The sequence below is a fragment of the Phycodurus eques genome, chromosome 15 (assembly GCF_024500275.1).
Source record: "Phycodurus eques isolate BA_2022a chromosome 15, UOR_Pequ_1.1, whole genome shotgun sequence".
Classification (NCBI taxonomy): Eukaryota; Metazoa; Chordata; class Actinopteri; order Syngnathiformes; family Syngnathidae; genus Phycodurus; species Phycodurus eques.
This window is the reverse complement of record NC_084539.1, coordinates 22,951,822-22,970,250: the sequence shown is the minus strand read 5'-3', so window position 1 is coordinate 22,970,250 and position 18,429 is coordinate 22,951,822. Positions and strand designations below refer to the sequence as shown.

Genomic DNA, 18,429 nt, shown 5'->3' with positions numbered 1-18,429 from the left:
AGTTCATTAGTTAATTTACATTTGGCCTAAATTCATTTTTAACCATATCGCTTTAAATAAGTGTTCCATGTACTCATTTTAAATAAAACAAACAATTTCCCTTTTAATCATTTCACATGGATTAATAAATTGGGTAATTCAATATATTTACATTGATTAGCTCTAATACAATTTAAAAAACTGAGAATTAGTGAGTATTTTAATTTTATTTGAATTTTCTTTTTTTCCCCAAGAAACCACCACGCCCGAGGAAGATCAACCATCAGATACAGAAAACGTGACCAACGAGGTGTCAGTCATATGCCGTGCACTCTCGGGCACCAGCACACACCCGCAGCCTCGCTCTGACCTGATATCTTGCGCTTTGGGAACTTTGATGAATATTTTGGAATATCTACCTCTGGAAAATAAGATAAAATGTTGAAATGCAATGTAAAAAAAAATAAAATAAAAAATGAGCTAAGCACAAACTCCCCCATTTACACTTGTTGACTTGCCGTCAACAAGCAACTTCACCTTCCACAATGCTGGACTTGGCGATGAACCCCGACGAGGCTTTCAGGGCGCCGTTGAAGACCACAAAGCTGGCACCCGTCACTGCGAGAGCACAGGAAGCGAGTGTCAACGACGCCACCTAGCGTCATACCGGCCGTACTGCCCCACAGAGTGAAAGGCGGGGAGGAGCGCCGACGGCGTCCACCTGTGCGCGTCTTGCCGGGCACGCTGCCGGCTTGCGTCTGGTAGGTGCCGTCCTCGTTCTGGAAACACACCAGGTGGGAGTCGGCCTGACAACTGAAGTTGGCGCCGATGCTGATCACGTGCTCGTTGGCGCCGTTCACCACCCTCTGCATCTGGAAGGCCACCTTTCATTTGAATCCATTTTTTCACCTGTTTTCATCCTTCACAAATGACAACGAAATTGTTCTAAACTAAATTAGTCGAGGAAAGTTGTTTTCTTTTTTGGGGTGGGAAAGGTCTATGAGCAGGCAACACTATGTTGTAAACAAGCTCCTCGCTGTTCACAGGTTTGTTGTTAAAAAAGATCTTATATTTTTAAATATGGAAAGAAATTTTTTAGTGCACGCTTTGAAATACGGAAACCGCCCCTGCCCCAATTTATTTATTATTATTTTTTAAATCTGATTTAAAAAATCTTCCAATTTTTTTTCCCTGCAAACATTTTTTGTCAAATATTTCTCTACATTTTTTTCAATGACTTTTTTTCAGAAAAATATTTTTTTTAATTTCAATAAGTTTCTTCCTTCTTATTTTTCCAAAGTAGTTTTTACCCCCCCAATTTTTTAGAGACATTTTCCCCCCAAGACACTTCTTAAATAAAAGACTGAAAGTTTTTTCCCCCCCAAACGTTTTTTTTTTTCATAAATAAAAAAAGCTCTCTTAAAAAAACTAACAAAACAATTCTTCCCAATTTTTCCCAAATGTCCAGAGGAATAAACTTGTATTAATTGATCAAACTGATAAATCTCCCTCCTCAACCTACAAGAAGTTGTTGTCTATCTTCTATCGTGCGCATCTCACCTCGTTGAAGCTGTTTTTCGGGATGTCGATGTAGCTGTGGCCCATCTCCATGTGGATCCTGAGACCCTCCACAGACGACAGGCTGTACTGGTAGTTCCTCAGGTCCTGCATTCACACGAGTCAACAAAACTGGCTTCAAACTCAAAGCCTCCGTCGTCGCAGAACTGAACACCCAAGCCGCACTGCACTCCCATAGACTCAACTCACAAAGTCATGTATTATTTGCTGACAAGGTGTTACTTATTGATACATTCTCTGTGTGAGTGTGGGCATTTATTTTTTTATTTCTACTACGCAATGACAATAAAGGTGATTGAGATTCTGATAAAACCACCCAGAAGCAATTGTGTTCAGGTTTGTTCTGGAGGACTCACAGCCAGTAGGTTCATGATGGTGTGTCCCGTCTCACGATACACCGATTCCCGAAATCGCACGCTCACAAGTGTGGTTGGGTACACTGCAAAGGAGCACAGAGGTTCATGCAGTTTTGAATCCATTTGAGTAGTTGAGGATACAAGACAGTCACCGCTAGTGATATGGTCCTAAAATAAAACCAGATAACCCAACTTTCAATTTTAATCCATTTTTTTCTCCTTTCACTTCGAGAAAAAGCAAATGACAATGACATTATTATTATTATGATTATACAATTTGGTTTTTATTTTTGTATTTTTTAAAGGTCCAGCCAAATTAACTCGAATTACCCGAGACGTCACATCTACTCACCGCTGTATTCGGCCCCGAGTCGTAGAAGCAGCCTGAGGGGGAATACCTTGGCCCAGGGGACCTCCAGCTTCTGGATGAGAAGGCCAAAGAGGAAAGGCTGCGAGGGGAGACTGAGGCCGTCCAGCGGCTGACACGTCGGAGAGAAGAAGAGCATCCCGGCGTGGTCCTTGCTGCCCAGGAAGCTGCTGGTGAAGGTCACGTTGTCCAGCTCCTCCACAAACTTGCCTGCGAGCGGAACAGCGTGAGCGGGCGCGGTCGGGCACGCGGCGGGGCGGATTCTGGGGGCGCCACCTGCCTCTTTGCGCGTCCTGCTGAATGCTGAGACACAGCGTGAAGAGGTCTCTGGGGAGAGTTCTTTCTTCTGGGACGCACTCCAGGAGGAAGACCAGCTCTCTCTGGCCCAGAGCCTGCAGCCCGTTGGAGCCGAAGCACCAGCATTGACGCCCGTCGTCTGACGACAGACAGCCGTCATAAAAAAATCATTCCCCGTTGAAACAAATAGAAATACCATTAATCTGCTCCAGGCCCTTCAAAAAACAACTGTAATGTTTTTTTTTTGAATGAAAAAACATGCACTCTATCATCATTAATCATAATAATTAATTTTACCTGATACCTTTACGAGAAACAAACGCAATTCAGGAAATTTCACCTCCATGTCCAGGATCCAGGAATTTATTTCACAATCACACTGGTTGAATCTTTGACTAAAAAGTTACTGAATCGATTTCCAAACTGAATCATTTCAGATTGTATCGTTCTAGATGAACCAATATCATCCTTGAATTGAATCAGTAACCACTAATTGTGATACAAATCGAAACCCTAAATAAAGGCAAAGTAAAGAACTAAACCGCTTTTGTCATACTTTTTGCTTCAATTCAGCGGACACTGCACTGCTCCTTCCGATGTGAGCGCCCTGGGGGCACTATAATACAGCCATACACACACACACACACATGTATATATATATATATATATATATATATACCAATATATATATATATATATATACCAATATATATATCTACATATATATATATATACCTATATATATATATATATATATATACCTATATATATACATATATATATATATATATATATATATATACATACATATATATACATATATATATATATATACATATATATATATATATATATATATATATACCTATATATATATATACCTATATATATATATACCTATATATATATACCTATATATATATATATATATATACATATACCTATATATATATATATATATATATATATATATATATATATATATATATATATATACACCTATATATATATATACCTATATATATATACCTATATATATATATATATATATATATATATATATATATATATATATATATCTATCTCTCTCTCTCTCTCTCTCTCTCTCTCTCTGGCCCGGCAGCTCTACTCACATGTGACCATCTTGACATTGACCAGCAGGTTGGCGTTGAGGACAAAGGCCAAAGGGCGAGGACCCCCCTCCTCCAAGAGGTGTCGAATCTGGCAAGGAGCCGGACTTTCCTCCACCAACAGGTCTACCAAGCAAACGCAAGTGCATAACTTGAGTTACAATGGACCCCGAAAAGTGAGAATCTGCGGATAACTGATGCCCGTTATAAGTGTATTTTAATATATATATTTTGTTTCCCCTTGAATAAGCGTAGATAAACTGCCAATACCGGTAAGCGTTTTTGGGGCCGGTTACCCACCCCTAAAAAAAATTAAAAAATTGAAAAAAAATAATTGAAAAAAAAAGATCTAAGAGAAAGACATACAGAGACAGACAGACCTCCTGCTGCGTCCTCTCCAGTGGTGATGAGCAGAGGAGGAAGTAGGTCCTCGCAGTCGGGCAGCAGACTTGGGGTCTTGCTCACTGCAGAGCCCAATCCGGCCAGCAGGGCGTAGTGCCAGGGGCCGCACGGGGGAGCGGGGACCACCTCCACCACCTCGGGGCTCGACCGGCCGCAACTTTCACCTTCCGACCCCGTGGGGGCGGAAGGCTGATTAAGACAGAAATGACTCGTTCGGTCATCGTTCTTACCCCCCTTGTAGTCCTGGCCAAAAACATTTTTAGCCATGACTGGATAAAAAGACGCATACGTTTTAATGTTTTCCAGACTGTCTCACATGAAATCTGACGAAACCTTTTCTCCTTTTATGTTTTAGGTCAGGCGGCACGGTGGACGACTGGTTAGAGCGTCTGCTTCACAGTTCTGAGGTCCGGAGTTCAATCCCCGGCCCCGCCTGTGTGGAGTTTGCAAGTTCTCCCCCGTGCCTGCGTGGCTTTAAAGTTCAATTCTGGAGACTGTGCCTTGGTGTATCATTGTGAAATGTACATTCTTTTTCAGTTTTGGGTAACCTTGCCTCGTTTTTTTTTCAATCTCTGGAAAGTCACTTATCTCAATTTGTACCATTTCAAGCTATCTATGACTTGACTTGACTTTCGATAAAAAGTCGTAAAAACATTTTAAAATTGGCGTGTTCTAGAACCTTGGACCGGGAGTGTACAATGTAACAGTGTATAATAGACATTACAGTTATGGCTAAAAACATTGGCACCCCAAGTCAAGGTTGAACTGTACCGTAGTTTCTTCGGGAGTGCTGGCAAACTCCTGCGAGCTCCTGCGACTGCTCACCGACAGCTTGGTGGTGTCGGCCACTTCCCCGTTGGGCAGGATGCCGTCGGCGAACCAGACACGCTTGTGCTCCCGAGGGCACCCTGGAACGGGAACACACAAGGGAGGGAGGAGGCGCGGAATGACGCGAGGGCTCGGGAACTCAAGGCAAAAGGAAGCGCAATCGCACCGTCGTTGCTCGGGTGTTTGAGCACCGACACGGGCACCATGACCGTGGGCGGCGGGGAGTTGAGGGTGCCGGCGGCTCGGGCCTGCTGCAGGGGCGGGATGGTGCTGCAGTACTCAGACGGGACGTTGGGGTTGGGACTGGGACCCGTGGGGCTCATCATCCGCTCCAGTGCCTGGGCTGCAGGGACAAACAACCACCAAGACATCATTCATACACTATCAATAATAGAATTCTCGCCGTTCTTTGCTCATTTCCGTCAGCCAGCAGTCTATGGCGTTTTGCATTATACGTTAGCATTAAGCTAGCGGACTTTCCTTATAAAATGGTTTGGCTGAACATTGTGGTGTTTAAACATGCAGTGGAATCTCAATTTTCATGATAATCCATTCCAGAAAGCTTAACTAAAACCAAATTGGACAAAAAAAAAAAAAAAAAAAAAAAAAAAACATTTGCCAGAGGAAATAATGTATAATCTATAATAATTTTAATCGAGAATGACTAAAGTTTTACATGCAGAAAGCAGTGTGAAATACAACCCCAATTCCAATGAAGTTGGGACGTTGTGTTAAATATAAATTAGCAATTAGCTTTCCTTAGTCACGAGCACATGGCCTTTCGCATCGATTACGGGAAATGAATGGGCGAGTTTAATTTTTTTATTTAGAATTTTTTTTTTTTACAAAAAACGAGAGGACGTGTGAAAACTAAGAAAGAAATTTAACGTACAAAAACTACGGCATATGAAAACTGAAGTTCCACTGTACAATGTTTTGTTCTCTTGTTTTTATGTCAGTTTTACAGTAAATTTCAACTGGAAGTCACAAACAGTTTGAAGCAGGCACACTAGGCCTCTTTTTCGGAGAAGTGCGTGAGCAAGAGAGTGAGAACAGGCGCAAAGGCATACTTCAAAAAGTGTTGTTTTCACTTCTTTTAACACCACGAGACGTTTTGGGGGGGAAATTCCTCATGAATACAGCGGGAATTGTAAAGAAAAAGATCAGTCATGTACATAAGGCATTGCTGATCGTAAATTAGAATCGTTGTGCCTTGGGGGAGGTCTGCCGTTTGGAGAGTGACATTCCACTTGCGATGTAGATAGCTTGAATATCCCCCCAAAAAAATAGTAAAAGTGTAACATTTACTTCATATCTTGAACAGATGACTCCCTGGTCATTTTTGGTCACTTTGGTAGTTTAAAGGAAGTGAAAACTCTTTTGCAAGTCAGTTTTGTTATTGTGAAACAGTTGTGCCTTATATTCAGGAAACTGTAATCACACGCATTGAGGTTCATTTAAACAGGACACACAGTTGCCCAATACAGATTAACAGATGTAAACACTCCATCCACTAATCCAAGTCACAGCACCAGCAGGAGGAGGTGGTTAGTTGCGAAACGGTCAGTCACATGGCATCGTTACCCTTGAGCAACGCAGGATGATAAAGACAACAACCTCCAAGGGACATAACCTCAAAGACACGCTGGCATTTCAATTTTCTTCTGAAGGCGAAGTTGTGTCATTGAGGAGCGGCACGCGTCTCACCTCATCATCGCAACACTCGCCCATCACGCACCCCTCCGAGACCCTCCGGTGATTCGCATCAGTCTTTTAGCACGCGCATGCTAGCTTTGGAGCTAGGGTGCGTGTGTGTTTATGTGGCTTGTGCTAGGCTGCGCACAGCTTGCGTATTAGCGATGGAGAGCACAGGGGAGGGAGGAAGAGAGGGATGATGGCGTCACTCGGCTCCAGTGGCTGCACAAAGTAGATTGCCTCCTTTTTTGAATTCCTAATTTAGACTGCGAGAGTCACATGCTGTTTGAGGGCGGGACTGCAAAACACACACACACACACACACACACACACACATTGACATATACACACAAAGTAAACAAACACACACACGAGGACAGAGGACACACAAAAAGACATACAGGGAGTCAGGGACACAAACGGTGGAACAACACTCAAGAGGAAAGGTGGAAACACACTTACATAGACACACACAGCGACACTACTACACACGGACACACATGCCCACATGCAGTGGAAACGGAAACAAACACACACACACACAGTGGCCACTCTTACACAGACTGACACAGAAACAATAGACACGCACCCCCATGCGCGCAGACACAAACGACACACACATACATACGTGCGTACGCATACACATACACGCGACACACTTAAGGCTTCTTTTTACTCGCGCTGACATCACTGCGGCTGTCCCGCGCGCAGTTTGCCTTTATAGTCGAGCACAACCCACGCGCGCAGTTTTGAAAATGTGCTGCAGTTCACCTCCAAGTCGGGGGTGTCGCTACGGCTGGTATTGGTTAGGACGCCACAGGGTGGCGCTTCCTCTGCATTTTGTGGCTATTTCCAGTAGCCATTTTTACTTTCCTTTCAGTAACAAGGAACAAAGCAACAACGCAACAACAATGGCGACCGTGGAACAGCGTCTGCTAGAACAAAAGGACCTAGATGACCAGACGATACGTTTAATGATGCTGCAAAATCGATCAAGAAGGCGGCGCCGTTGGTGGTATGCGGAACCGAGAGGAACGCCGAGTACGTCATCGCAGCATGTGACTAAAACGGACCAATCACGACAGATGATGTCCGCGGCATTCTACGCGCTGCACAATTTTTTGCCGCGTACGCGTCAAGTGCCGCAGAGGGGCCGCGCGGGCCAATTCGTCGGTCACGTGATGCAATGCGGGTGTTGTCGGCCGCGCGAGTGTGTTAAGAGGCCTTTATACATGCGTGCATGTGCGCGGACCCACATTCATTCACACACTGACACAGACAGACACACATACATACACAAAACACTGGACACAAACACACAAAGGGACATACACATGCACGCACACACACACACACACAAACAGACAATGTAGACACACGAAGTGGACACTCACAGAAACATACACACACAAAATCAAGGCCGAACCTCAGTGTCCGCCATAACTCTCCAGTCTGTGCGTTCGCACTGCAGTGGAGCGGCCCAAAATGTGACATCTGCTTTTCCAAGTAGTCTCGATTCTCCGGGTTCCATTCAGATGTTTTTTCATTATTCGGTCCCGCCTCGGAGGGGCTCGCCTTTGTGCTGTTAAATATTAATACACTGCAGAATACGGAGCGCAGTGACGACGCGATGACAGCAGCGAAGTTTTAAAAATAACTTGATGCCACGCGGAGGCACTCGCAAAGTCTTGAAGACGACATATTACGGCAACATTGACTTTTTAATTGCTTGCATACAATGAATCCATCAAGTGCGAACTTAAACAAGTACATTATTTGTTATCTGACAGTTTCTGAAAATATGAAATAAACCAAACGTATGCCAACATCTCCACCGGGGTCAGAAGGATTGGATGTAAACAGTGTCACGGTTACACAACCAAACAGTGGAGCAGCACACATTACGTCACACACGCAACTTAGTTCAGTTTCCACAGGTGCCCAAAAACAGCCACACACATTTTCCAGCTGAACTCCTTTGTTGTGTTGTAGTTTTCTTACCTCTATGCAAGGTGTCAAAGCAGATGACACACACGCGCGCCTCCTTGTCCAAGTACTTGAGCTTGCACTTCCTGTTGCAGCAGCCGGCGCAGTACACCTGTTGGGCAAATAAGCAACACACACACACCACAAGTGAGAAAGTGTGTGTTTGTGTGTCAGGAACAATAGCACATTCCAAACGGTCCTCTTAATGCTCTTAATCGGTGGCTTTAAAGGACTTAAGTGGAGCTCAGCAGAAAAGAAGAAGAAGCGCTTCCTCATGCTCTCTGCTGCCATCGATCCTCTGGTCTATGTTTAACAGCAGATGCTAAACTAAGATCTTTCCAAATCAAACAAAGCAAAAGGAGGGGCGAGGATGCACGTTAGATGCACGTCTTGTCACGCGGGATCTGATTTGACACATTTGAATGTAAACATGGAATTAGTTGGAGCACCCCCTCGATCGCAGATGTTTAACTGGGGATTTTAAAGTGTATATAGTAAGTCGGATTTGGAATGGCGCGCATTCAGTGTAGTACCGTGTTGTGCCAAAAAAATGCTAGGCAGCACTGAGCTCTACTGGATGAGATGTAGACTAATTTAGAGCAAGAGGAGGCGGCACAGAATGTCCCGAAATTATTCCAGCGAGAGAAAATACAGACTGGCTGAGTTTTGTTCATGTGTTGCTGCTCCGTGTGGTAAAGTAGCAATTGTTTCAAGCTTTAACTACCGCAACATGGTGCTATGTTCATTTCTGTTAGCCCATCTATAGCGTTCCGCATTACGCTAACAGACTTTCGTTAGACAAAATGATTTGGTTGGGTTGAACTATTAGGTGTTTAAAATATATAATGTTGAATTCTCGTTTTACAGTAAACTTCAACTGCCAGTGACAAAAAAAAACAGCTTGAAGCAAGCACCCTGCGCCTCTTATGTAGAGAACTGTGCGAGCGAATCTTCTTTTCATTTCCCGAAAGTGTTTTTATATGTCCTCCATTTCTTGACACAAAGAGATTGAGAAACGGTTACAATTAAAAAAGTGTTTTAATAGGTTGAAGTGTGTTTAAAGCTTGTGGGAGGGGAGTGCATGGGCTGATTACCAGTTTCAAGGTGCACCGCAGTTTTAAAAAGTTTTGGTTTTAAAACCACTAAAACTTTCCATGCCCGAGGGAGTTGATAAAAAATCAATTACCAGCCCTACTTTAGGTGTACATACTTTCCCGCAAGCACGACAGTGATGGCGCCTCTTGGTGAAGGTGAACTTCTGCGAGCAGTTCATGCAGTTGGGGGCTTCCGAGTCGGGCACCCACGCGGGCTGCCGGACGCCCGGCTCTTCCTCCGCACCGTCCCTCTTCCAGCTGTCGGGCCGAGGCTCGCCGGGGTAGGGCGGCGGCTCGGAGAGTTCGTCGTAAGCGGCCGTGTACTCCGGGGGCTCCGGAGCGGCGTAGACGGGGCTGCTGATGGAATGTGCGAGGAAGCTGCGGCTCGCGTGCGGACTCTCGTCGTCGTCGTCGTCGTCCTCCAGGTTCGAAGAACACGCGGGCAGCTCGTCATCGCCCTCGGCTGATGCGGGATATCTCACAGCGGGGCAGAGGAGCTGCTTGGGTCTGGCCCCTCCGTAGGAAATCTGCTGCTCTGACTGCAAAGAGTTGCTGGTGGAGTAATGGCTCCCTCTAGAGGAATCCTCGCCAGGTGATTCCTGAGAAAGGGATGACACGCGCATGGCTCTGTCACTTTCGGGGGAGGCGAGGCCTTCTAGATCTTCTCCGCAGCTCCTCAACTCGTCTGCAAGCACCTGCTCCAGATCCCCGTTCAGCGCGACCGAGTTTCCTGCCCGGAGGGCCTCTGCCGAGCCGCCGGAGCAGGAGATCCCGCCGGCCCGCTCGGCCTCGGCGCGGGCCTGCAGGAAGGCGTCCAGCTCCTCGTCCGTGACCAGCAGCTCGGCCCGGTCGCTCTCAGGGAGATACTCGAAGCCAAACTCTGGAGCCTCCACCGGGCTGGGCTCTGAGGGGTCAGAGTGCGGAGGTTCCGCAGAAGGGACGAGGGCAGGGAGTTTGAGAGAGCAACGCTGCGGCGATAGTGAGTCGAGGGGTTCCTCAGGGCAAGTGTCCAAACCTGACAGAGAGTCTTCTTCTGAATCCTCAACTTGCAGTTGCTCTTCAGGCTCCAGGAGCTCGGGGCCACCCACAGAAGCTTCATCATCGGACTCTTTTTGAGCCTCCTCTTGAGCACTCTGGTTAGGTGGCTGCTGGTCATCCTGGTTACCCGGTTCTGAGGATTCATCTTCTTCTTGAGGCTCCTCCTCATATCCTTCATCTTTAGAGTCGCTTTCCTCTTGTGCGTCCTCGGCAGGAACTGCAGGAAGAATGACATCCACCAGATTCAAGGAGGATCCAACAAGATGCGGGTGGGAGTTTGAGTTCTGGCTAGGTGCACCTCGTTCCTCTAGCGCGAGGTTGCCAAAGTCCACCAGTAGCTCCTCCTCCTCGTCCTTCACTTCCCCCTCCAATTGCTTCTCGGCGGCGTCCAGCTCGCCGAAGGCATCGCGGCTGCCGACTCGGACCAGGACGGCCGAGCCGGTGTCGTTGACGAGGTCGCACACGGGCTTGAGGGCCCGGTCGGGGCAGGGAGGCGCCGAGCTTTGAGCGGCGCAGTGATCCACGGAGGAGAGCAGATCCACGCCAGTCAGAGGCTGAACTTTCACCTCGCTGTCTTGGTCCGCACAGCTGCTGCTGCTGGCGGCAACCCTATAGCAAAGAGAGCTGAGGTCGGGCGGATTGGGGGGCAGGTTGCGGGGCACGCCGGACGCCTCAGAGGAGGCCGGAGCGGAGAAGTCGTACGGAGAAGGCTTCCGGAAGACTGACGTGCAGTCGACTTCTTCTGCAAGCCAGAAACAAACCCGTTGAAAAGCATGGAAAAACAGTCTACAGAGAGTTCTACATTCATGGGAAATATGATCACACTAGCCAGTTTTTTAAATTTCTTGTTCAATTTAATGCCTGGTAGCACTAGTGGTATGGTATATTAACTGAAACATAAAATGAACATGAGCAAAATGCAGCCGATTCCATAATATTTGATGTCCTATTGGACATACTTCAGCTTAATTGTATTCCCAGTGAGTCGGGTTACTATCAAGAAAAACAGGGAAAATGGCCTGATATCAGCTCTTCAATTAAACTATTATCAGCTATTTGGTTGTCATCATTATATATTTTCTAAACAAATGTACCCATCGTTGTTCCAGGCATTTAAAAGGAACAAAACACTGAGGAAAAAAACGGTGGTCTAATTATTTTGTTCCCCGTGGGAAAAACAAACTTTTGTTTTTGCTGCCCTTTTGACCTTTTATTTTTCTACGTACACAAAAGGAATATTTTTCTTGAAATATTATTCACAAATCTGTTTTGAATCGGTGTTTGTGAGCACTTCTCCTAACATGCTGATTAGACAATGATTTTTGCACAGGTGTGCTTTACGCTGCCCACAATAAAAGGCCTCTTTGAGTACTTTGATATGCCACACCTGTGAGGTGGTTGGATTGTTTTGGCAAAGGAAAGGTGCGCACTAACACAGATTTGGAAAGATGGTCAGTGGCTACAGATAAGCATCTTTTGAAAATCTAAATTAGCCAAGTACGCCTCCCAAAGTGTATTGCTATGAATGTATCACACTGAAGTCAAGACGTCAGAACGAGGCCTGCAGCTATCGATAATTTTACAATCAAGTATTCTTCCAATGATGCCATCATTCATTGACATGACACGAGCACGCTTCACTTTTCCCCCCAAATATCATCAACCAGTGGCACTTTCCACTCATTTCAACGTGAAAAAATGCTTCAGTTCAGGAGTATCAGAGCGAATTCAGCGGGTTACGCAAGGCTCCACTGTACTTTATTCATCCCGTGAGGAAAACTAAATCCTACTTCCTGCAGCATCTCACCTGCGCTCAGCTCAAAGTCGTCCAGCACTTTGTCCAGGTCACAAACAGCCGCCTTGAAGAAGCTGTCCATGCTGGCCTCAGAGTTCCTCCTAAAGCCTGCAAAACAAGAAAACAACACACCTGATGGCTTTCCATTGGCAATGAGAGTACACCTAACAACAATGTAGGTCAACTCTCCTCACTTCCACATTCTTCTCGTCATTATTAAGGCTGTAAAATTGAATTACATCCGTGGGCATTTCGGCCAAGCCTACAAGTCAATACGCATATTGTCGCTGTCCGCTGAGAAGCTCGTAAATCCACTTTACGACCATTAGCACGAGCACAACGACCGCACTGTGCTCTCCCGTTAAAAACATGCCGGCAACCAGCCGATGAAAAGACGTTTTGTGACACCGTGACGCTCCACTGGCCTGGCCGCCAGTATTTTGTGGTGTGTTTTTATTAAAATACTGAATGGAGAACGCTTGTTGTTGCTCCTGAACAAATGGAAATGTGATCTCCCGTTGCCAGTGGATAGCAGCTCAACAACGTACACGATATTTCTAAAAGTATTCGCTCACCTGCCTTGACTTCGTAGTTCCCTCAAAGTGTCATTTTTCTTAAACGTTAACTTTAACTTCATCGTACAGTGGCACCTCCACTTACAAGACTTTTTTTTGGGGGGGGGCAATACGACCCGTCGGCCGACTTTTAATACTTCGACTTGCGAGCAAAATTTGAGACACAAACGGTAGATGGTGGCAATGAACTCAAGTGTCCTCGTTTTACAACTTTACTATTAAACAAAGAGAATTACACGTTGTGCATTTTAAACGACCACATAACTTTGCCAGGGTGTAAAACTCATTTTTGCCGCGGGCTACATCGTAGTTGCGGTTTCTCTCGGAGGGCCGTTACGGCTGTGAACCCATATGAATGTCTGATCGCCTTATATTATTACTTCTACACAAATTGATGGATAACTCCTTTTGAAAATCAGAAGCCAGCAAAAACTGTTTTTTCAATTGCAGTATTGTTCAATTTATTTTAAAAAAAAAAAGGCTTGCGATATCTCAATATTTTGAAAAGTGAAGGCAATTTTGGTATTTTAGCAAGAAACGCAAAGTCTATCCACATGATTTTGCTTCGCGGGCCACAAAATGATGTGGCGGGCCGGATCTAGTCCCCGGGCCTCCAGTTTGATTTTTTTTTTTATTTTTTTTTTAGCATTTAAAATCTCAGCATTCACACCCAACTTTCACTTTTCAACTCAATTTCAGTGACGTCGTGGCAGATACTTACATCGACTGTAAATCACAATTTGTTGCTGCCTGAAGTTAGCACTGATGCTAACAGCTAACCCACAGTTAGTTGGCGAGCCCCGCAAACCTTGGTGACAAGTCCCAAAAGCACGCCATGGCCTTCAAAGGCTCAACATGTTCTCCCCTCAACTGGCGTCATTAAGAGTGAGCCACTTATTATTATTCGCTCGTCGTTCTGGGCTAAAATGTGGCTAGCTGGTTAGCTCCCGGGGCTAGCTCGGTTTGTTTTTCCCCATCGCTGTGCTGACGTCGCGCTCGGCTATGGTCGTGGTGGCCAACGTCATCGTGTCGCCAAAGGAGCTTCAAAGTCGCCCGAGGAGCAAAAGTTTTTGTGCGTGCTCGTCTGAAGTCTCGCTCAGGCCGACATCTTGGGCAGACCTGAGCAGCGTCAGCGTCGGCGTCGGCGGAGCGCAGCGGAGCGGCTCACTCTCAGCGAGCTTCTTTCCGACCTCCTCGAATCCAGAAGACCTCCGCCAACGTTTACATTTGTCACCTGTGAGTCAAACTCTTAACTTGTTGGGTTTTAAAAGCTAAAAGGTCGTTACAGTGCTTTCAGACACTGAAACTCACATTTCAACCTGCTCGATGAGCTCTGCCATCGATAATAGTGTCTGAACAGCAATATCAGAGTTTTTTGTTTTTTTTTTAATTACATGATTTTATACAACAATCTTTTCAATCATGTAAATGTGGATAAGATACGAGTATTTTCAAACCAGAAAAGTTTACCTTTATGTCCGTTTTGATAATTTAATGACGTAATTAATAGTTTATTCAAAACTGAATGGGAACATCCTTAAAAGAAAAAAAAAAAAAAGTCATCCAAAAAAAGAATTGGCCAAATCGAACGTTTTTGGCTTTGGACAATCCCCAAAAGCTCTTTGTGTTTGTGTTTATGATTCCCAAGGTGAACGTCACACCTCCCGGCCAGCGGCTGGCGGCCATTCAGCACGACGACCACGACGACTCTTAATATGGTTTCCACGAGAAGATTATGCAAGGTACATTAAAAACATTTACAGGTATGTGGTGTCAGAATAAAATCGAATCAAATTGTATGCAAATAAACAAAAAATGTTTCGTTATTTGGGACGTTATGTGCCTTGCTCAAGAGCACATCAGCATGATTTTTTTGTTTAAATATTAAAAAGACACAGCTATCACAACCACTAACTAAAGCCATTCAAGTGCTTTGATCATATTGAATCATTTGAATCTCATTAGACATTGTGAATTTGCGTATCTGTTGTTGACCAATACTGGCCACTCAAGCCAGAGTAGCATCTGCCCCACTTGCACACTGACTGAGGAGCATCTGCAACATTCGCACAATCGACATTGTCCCAGATGATCGCGCTACTCGTCACTTTAAACCGCATCCACTCCTTGCAGTCTCGGCGCCCTTTGCACAATGGTCATTGCACCGGACTATTGCTATATTAGTCATTCGAAGTGCTAGAGGACTCTGCATCGTTTTGCACAATTGTCAAAAAAAATATATATATAATTTGTACCGGCATTACCAGATAACTAGCAACCCTTTATTGCTCAGTGACTTTTTATTTTCTCAATGTCTTTCTGTCTCAAAGTGTTCTCTGTCAATTGACCGTCTGTTGTCGAACTCGAGGGGCTCCAACTACCGGAGACAAATTCCTTGTGTGTTTTTTGGACATACTTGGCAAATAAAGATGATTCTGATTCTGAATTCTGCCTAGCAACAACTGATTGTAACGCTGGTTAATATTTATATCACAGCATATCAACGTGGTCTTAAGATGCCATGCAAATTTATACATGCGAAAGATGGAGTCTGTGAGATTGTCTTTGAATTCAATGATCACTAGCAACAAGTGGTTGCTCAAATGGGACCTTTTTTCATTGGACTTCGGGACACCAATAATTGTGCCACCCCCCCCGTGAATTCTGCCGAGCAACAACCGGCTGTGTGTAACGCTGCTTAATATCGTCTATCATAGCGACAATGCAAATATATAACAAATTAGTGTCTTTGAATTCTATCTGTGACTTGAAATTGGACAGTGGGGCATTAATTGTGTGTCCTGTGATTGCTGCCTAGCAACAATTGACTTAAGGTTGGTTAATATTGTATAATCTTAGCCGAATAGTGCAGTTTCCAAATATATCAATATTCCCAGTCATATGTTCTTTATCCTCTGGAAAGAATTACTAATATTACCTCGGGCTACTGAGCAATTGTGACCGTCCGTGTCACCTCTATATCATACTGCCCTCAGGTGGCCGAGGTGCACACAGCAGCAGTAGGCGCAGCACAAAGTCCATTGAACTGAAGCAACAAATGGAGCAAATACTGTTTTAATTATTTACATTTGATTTATGTCATTCTGTATGTTTCATAAAGTACAATATTATAGTCGTTTTTTTTTCTCATTAAAACAACACATCACAAATGTTTTTGTTTTTTTGGTTGGAGGCTGGCACTTTCGTTTGAGTTACAAGCGTGGTCACGGCACGAATTCAACCCGTATCTCAAGGCACCAGTGTATGTAAGATATTTGTGTCTTTGAATTCTGCCTTGCAACAACAGACTTTTCTCGTGAGTGACTTTCAATTGGACTTTGGGCATCGGTGGTTGTGTTCCATGAATTGTACAGTTAACCTTTCAAAATCCTTTTCAGGAGTTGGAGGAAGTCCGCCAATCAGGGTTCCGAGAATTCCGCAACATCGAAGTGGACGAATCCAACATTTTGAACTGGCAGGCTCTCATTGTTCCTGTAAGTCTGCTTTCCTGCTTTTCCGTTTCAACCTCAAAATCCCATTTGTGATCTTTTTTGGTTGCGTTGCCGGCAAGGAAAGCCCCCCGTACGACAAAGGCGCATTCCGGGTGGAGATCAACTTCCCGACCGAGTACCCCTTCAAACCCCCCAGGATCACCTTCATGACCAAAATCTACCACCCCAACGTGGACGAGAAGGGTCACGTGTGCTTGGCCATCATCAGTTTGGAGAACTGGAAACCCGCCACCAGAACGTCCCAAGGTCAGCTCAATGTCATCGCGGATCGCCTCACAAAAGTGATTTCGTCTCACCTGCGCCATCATTGTAGACGTCCACCAAGGCCGAACCATCCTAGCGCAGCGCCGCCTTGACTTGGCAGCTTAATCGCTCCGATATCAAATTAATTTTCCCCTTTGGAATGGATTTAAAATGGCATTAATCCAGTTCAGCCTCCAAAACACCACCACAATTATTTTGTATGTATTTTGAACTCATTTACTGCCTCCCATTTTTCCAGCATTTTGACTGATTTTCAAGACCGACATAATATTGTGTTCTGTGACCGTGTAAGCATCCAACCTACCAAACCAGAGAAGAAGTTTATTTTGAGAATTTTCTGTTCTTTAGTAATCAGCAGTAGACCATGCGTTGGTTTTACCAGGTTTTTTTTTTTTTTTAAACCAAAAAGCGGAGAAAAGAAATGTGAAGCAGTGACTTTGATGCTAATATTTGTTTTTGCTCTCCCTCCTAAACGATCCCCCCCCCACAATCTTTCTCTTCTATCTAAAAGCCGCTCTGATGTCAATTCCAAAGCAAAGTCGCCATCTACAGGGAACTGTTCTTCATTGCAGTGCTTTACAAACTTGAAATTCAGACAAGCTGGGTGAAACATTTCTATTTGTCATTGGCAAACGGTTGGATTCCTCTTGACAAATATAAACGTCCATGGCAGTGAATAAGGCCTTTTTTTTTTTTTTTTTGGAGGGGGAAGACCGACTGTATCCGTCCACTGAAAAACTCATCTTGCTCTTTTTGTGCTCAGGCTAAAGCCATGTCTAGTATAAAAATAGTGCTTCAGCGTCACCTTGTGGCATCTTAGTGCCAAGGAGCTATGTTGAAATGAAGGGAGGCGCTTCGATTAAGACTGATAGAACAGTCGTGCTTTGCCACCATTTTGTGGCATCTGTAAGCAATTAGAAATCATTTTAGGGGGGCGTCAATGATGGATTTTCGCTGTTTTTTTTGTAAAAAGATAATTAAAGAGAATGTGGAGAAATAAACCAGAGCGCAAAAAAATTGACCAAGCGACAGCTCTTAACGCGACAAAGTTGAGGGCAACTCACCTCTTCCACTCCAGTCCACCAGGTGGCGCAAGTACAGTATTGTTGCTGTTTGTTCGCAGTCATCCAGTGTCTGATCTCGCTGGTGAACGCGCCGCAGCCCGAACGCCCCCTGCGGGTGGAGCTGGCCGACGAGTACACGGCAGACCGAGCGCAGTTCATGAGGAACGCCGAGGAGTTCACCAGGAAGCACGGCGAGACCCGACCCGACAACTGACTGGCCGGCACGCCGCCGGAACCTTCCCCCCGTCAGGCGTGACTCGACTTCTTGGTGACTAGTCAAGATCAACGTCCTGAAAAATGTCATGTTTTTACCAAACATGTTGATTGCTTGTGAACTCTTGCTCATGCCCTATAAATTTTATTTATTTTATTCTCTTTCTATGAATCCTGCCTAGCAACAATTGACTAAAGTGAGACTTTTTAAACAAATGCCCAAATGTGAAATATTTGTATTTGGGTTTTTTTTTTT

General features: G+C 44.8%; 2 protein-coding genes across 9 annotated transcripts in view; one reads left to right on the top strand and one right to left on the bottom strand.

The window, feature by feature from the left end:
• The window catches only part of zfyve16 (zinc finger, FYVE domain containing 16), a 20,741-nt gene extending 6,291 nt beyond the window's left edge, over positions 1–14,450 (bottom strand). For 3 of the 8 annotated variants that reach the window (XM_061697767.1, XM_061697769.1, XM_061697773.1), the window contains exons 1-14: positions 13,842–14,450; positions 12,558–12,653; positions 9,829–11,492; positions 8,634–8,730; positions 5,104–5,280; positions 4,881–5,017; positions 4,088–4,298; positions 3,711–3,833; positions 2,561–2,716; positions 2,266–2,490; positions 1,914–1,996; positions 1,540–1,644; positions 701–851; positions 517–597 (exon numbers count right to left, since the gene is read on the bottom strand). In XM_061697767.1, coding sequence (XP_061553751.1) covers positions 517–597; positions 701–851; positions 1,540–1,644; positions 1,914–1,996; positions 2,266–2,490; positions 2,561–2,716; positions 3,711–3,833; positions 4,088–4,298; positions 4,881–5,017; positions 5,104–5,280; positions 8,634–8,730; positions 9,829–11,492; positions 12,558–12,627 — 3,280 coding nt within the window. In that variant the 5' untranslated portion in view covers positions 12,628–12,653; positions 13,842–14,450. Of the gene's footprint in view, positions 1–516; positions 598–700; positions 900–1,539; positions 1,645–1,913; positions 1,997–2,265; positions 2,491–2,560; positions 2,717–3,710; positions 3,834–4,087; positions 4,299–4,880; positions 5,018–5,103; positions 5,281–8,633; positions 8,731–9,828; positions 11,493–12,557; positions 12,654–13,841 lie in introns of those variants that run through there. The other 5 variants (XM_061697771.1, XM_061697772.1, XM_061697770.1 and 2 more) reach the window with 5 other exon arrangements.
• LOC133413508 (ubiquitin-conjugating enzyme E2 L3-like) lies at positions 14,016–18,429 on the top strand. The gene is made up of 5 exons (XM_061698002.1): positions 14,016–14,356; positions 14,769–14,862; positions 16,519–16,614; positions 16,692–16,878; positions 18,020–18,429. The coding sequence occupies exons 2-5, from the start codon at positions 14,836–14,838 to the stop codon at positions 18,172–18,174; spliced, it is 465 nt and encodes a 154-aa protein (XP_061553986.1). The 5' UTR covers positions 14,016–14,356; positions 14,769–14,835; the 3' UTR covers positions 18,175–18,429.

What these genes read in the sequence shown, in the direction of transcription:
- LOC133413508 (XM_061698002.1), top strand. Translation starts at nt 14,836, where the DNA reads ATGGTTTCCACGAGAAGATTATGCAAG. An exon ending in GGCAGGCTCTCATTGTTCCT is followed by an intron (nt 16,615 to 16,691) that starts GTAAGTCTGCTT and finishes GTTGCCGGCAAG; the next exon opens with GAAAGCCCCCCGTACGACAA. An exon ending in CGCCACCAGAACGTCCCAAG is followed by an intron (nt 16,879 to 18,019) that starts GTCAGCTCAATG and finishes GTTTGTTCGCAG; the next exon opens with TCATCCAGTGTCTGATCTCG.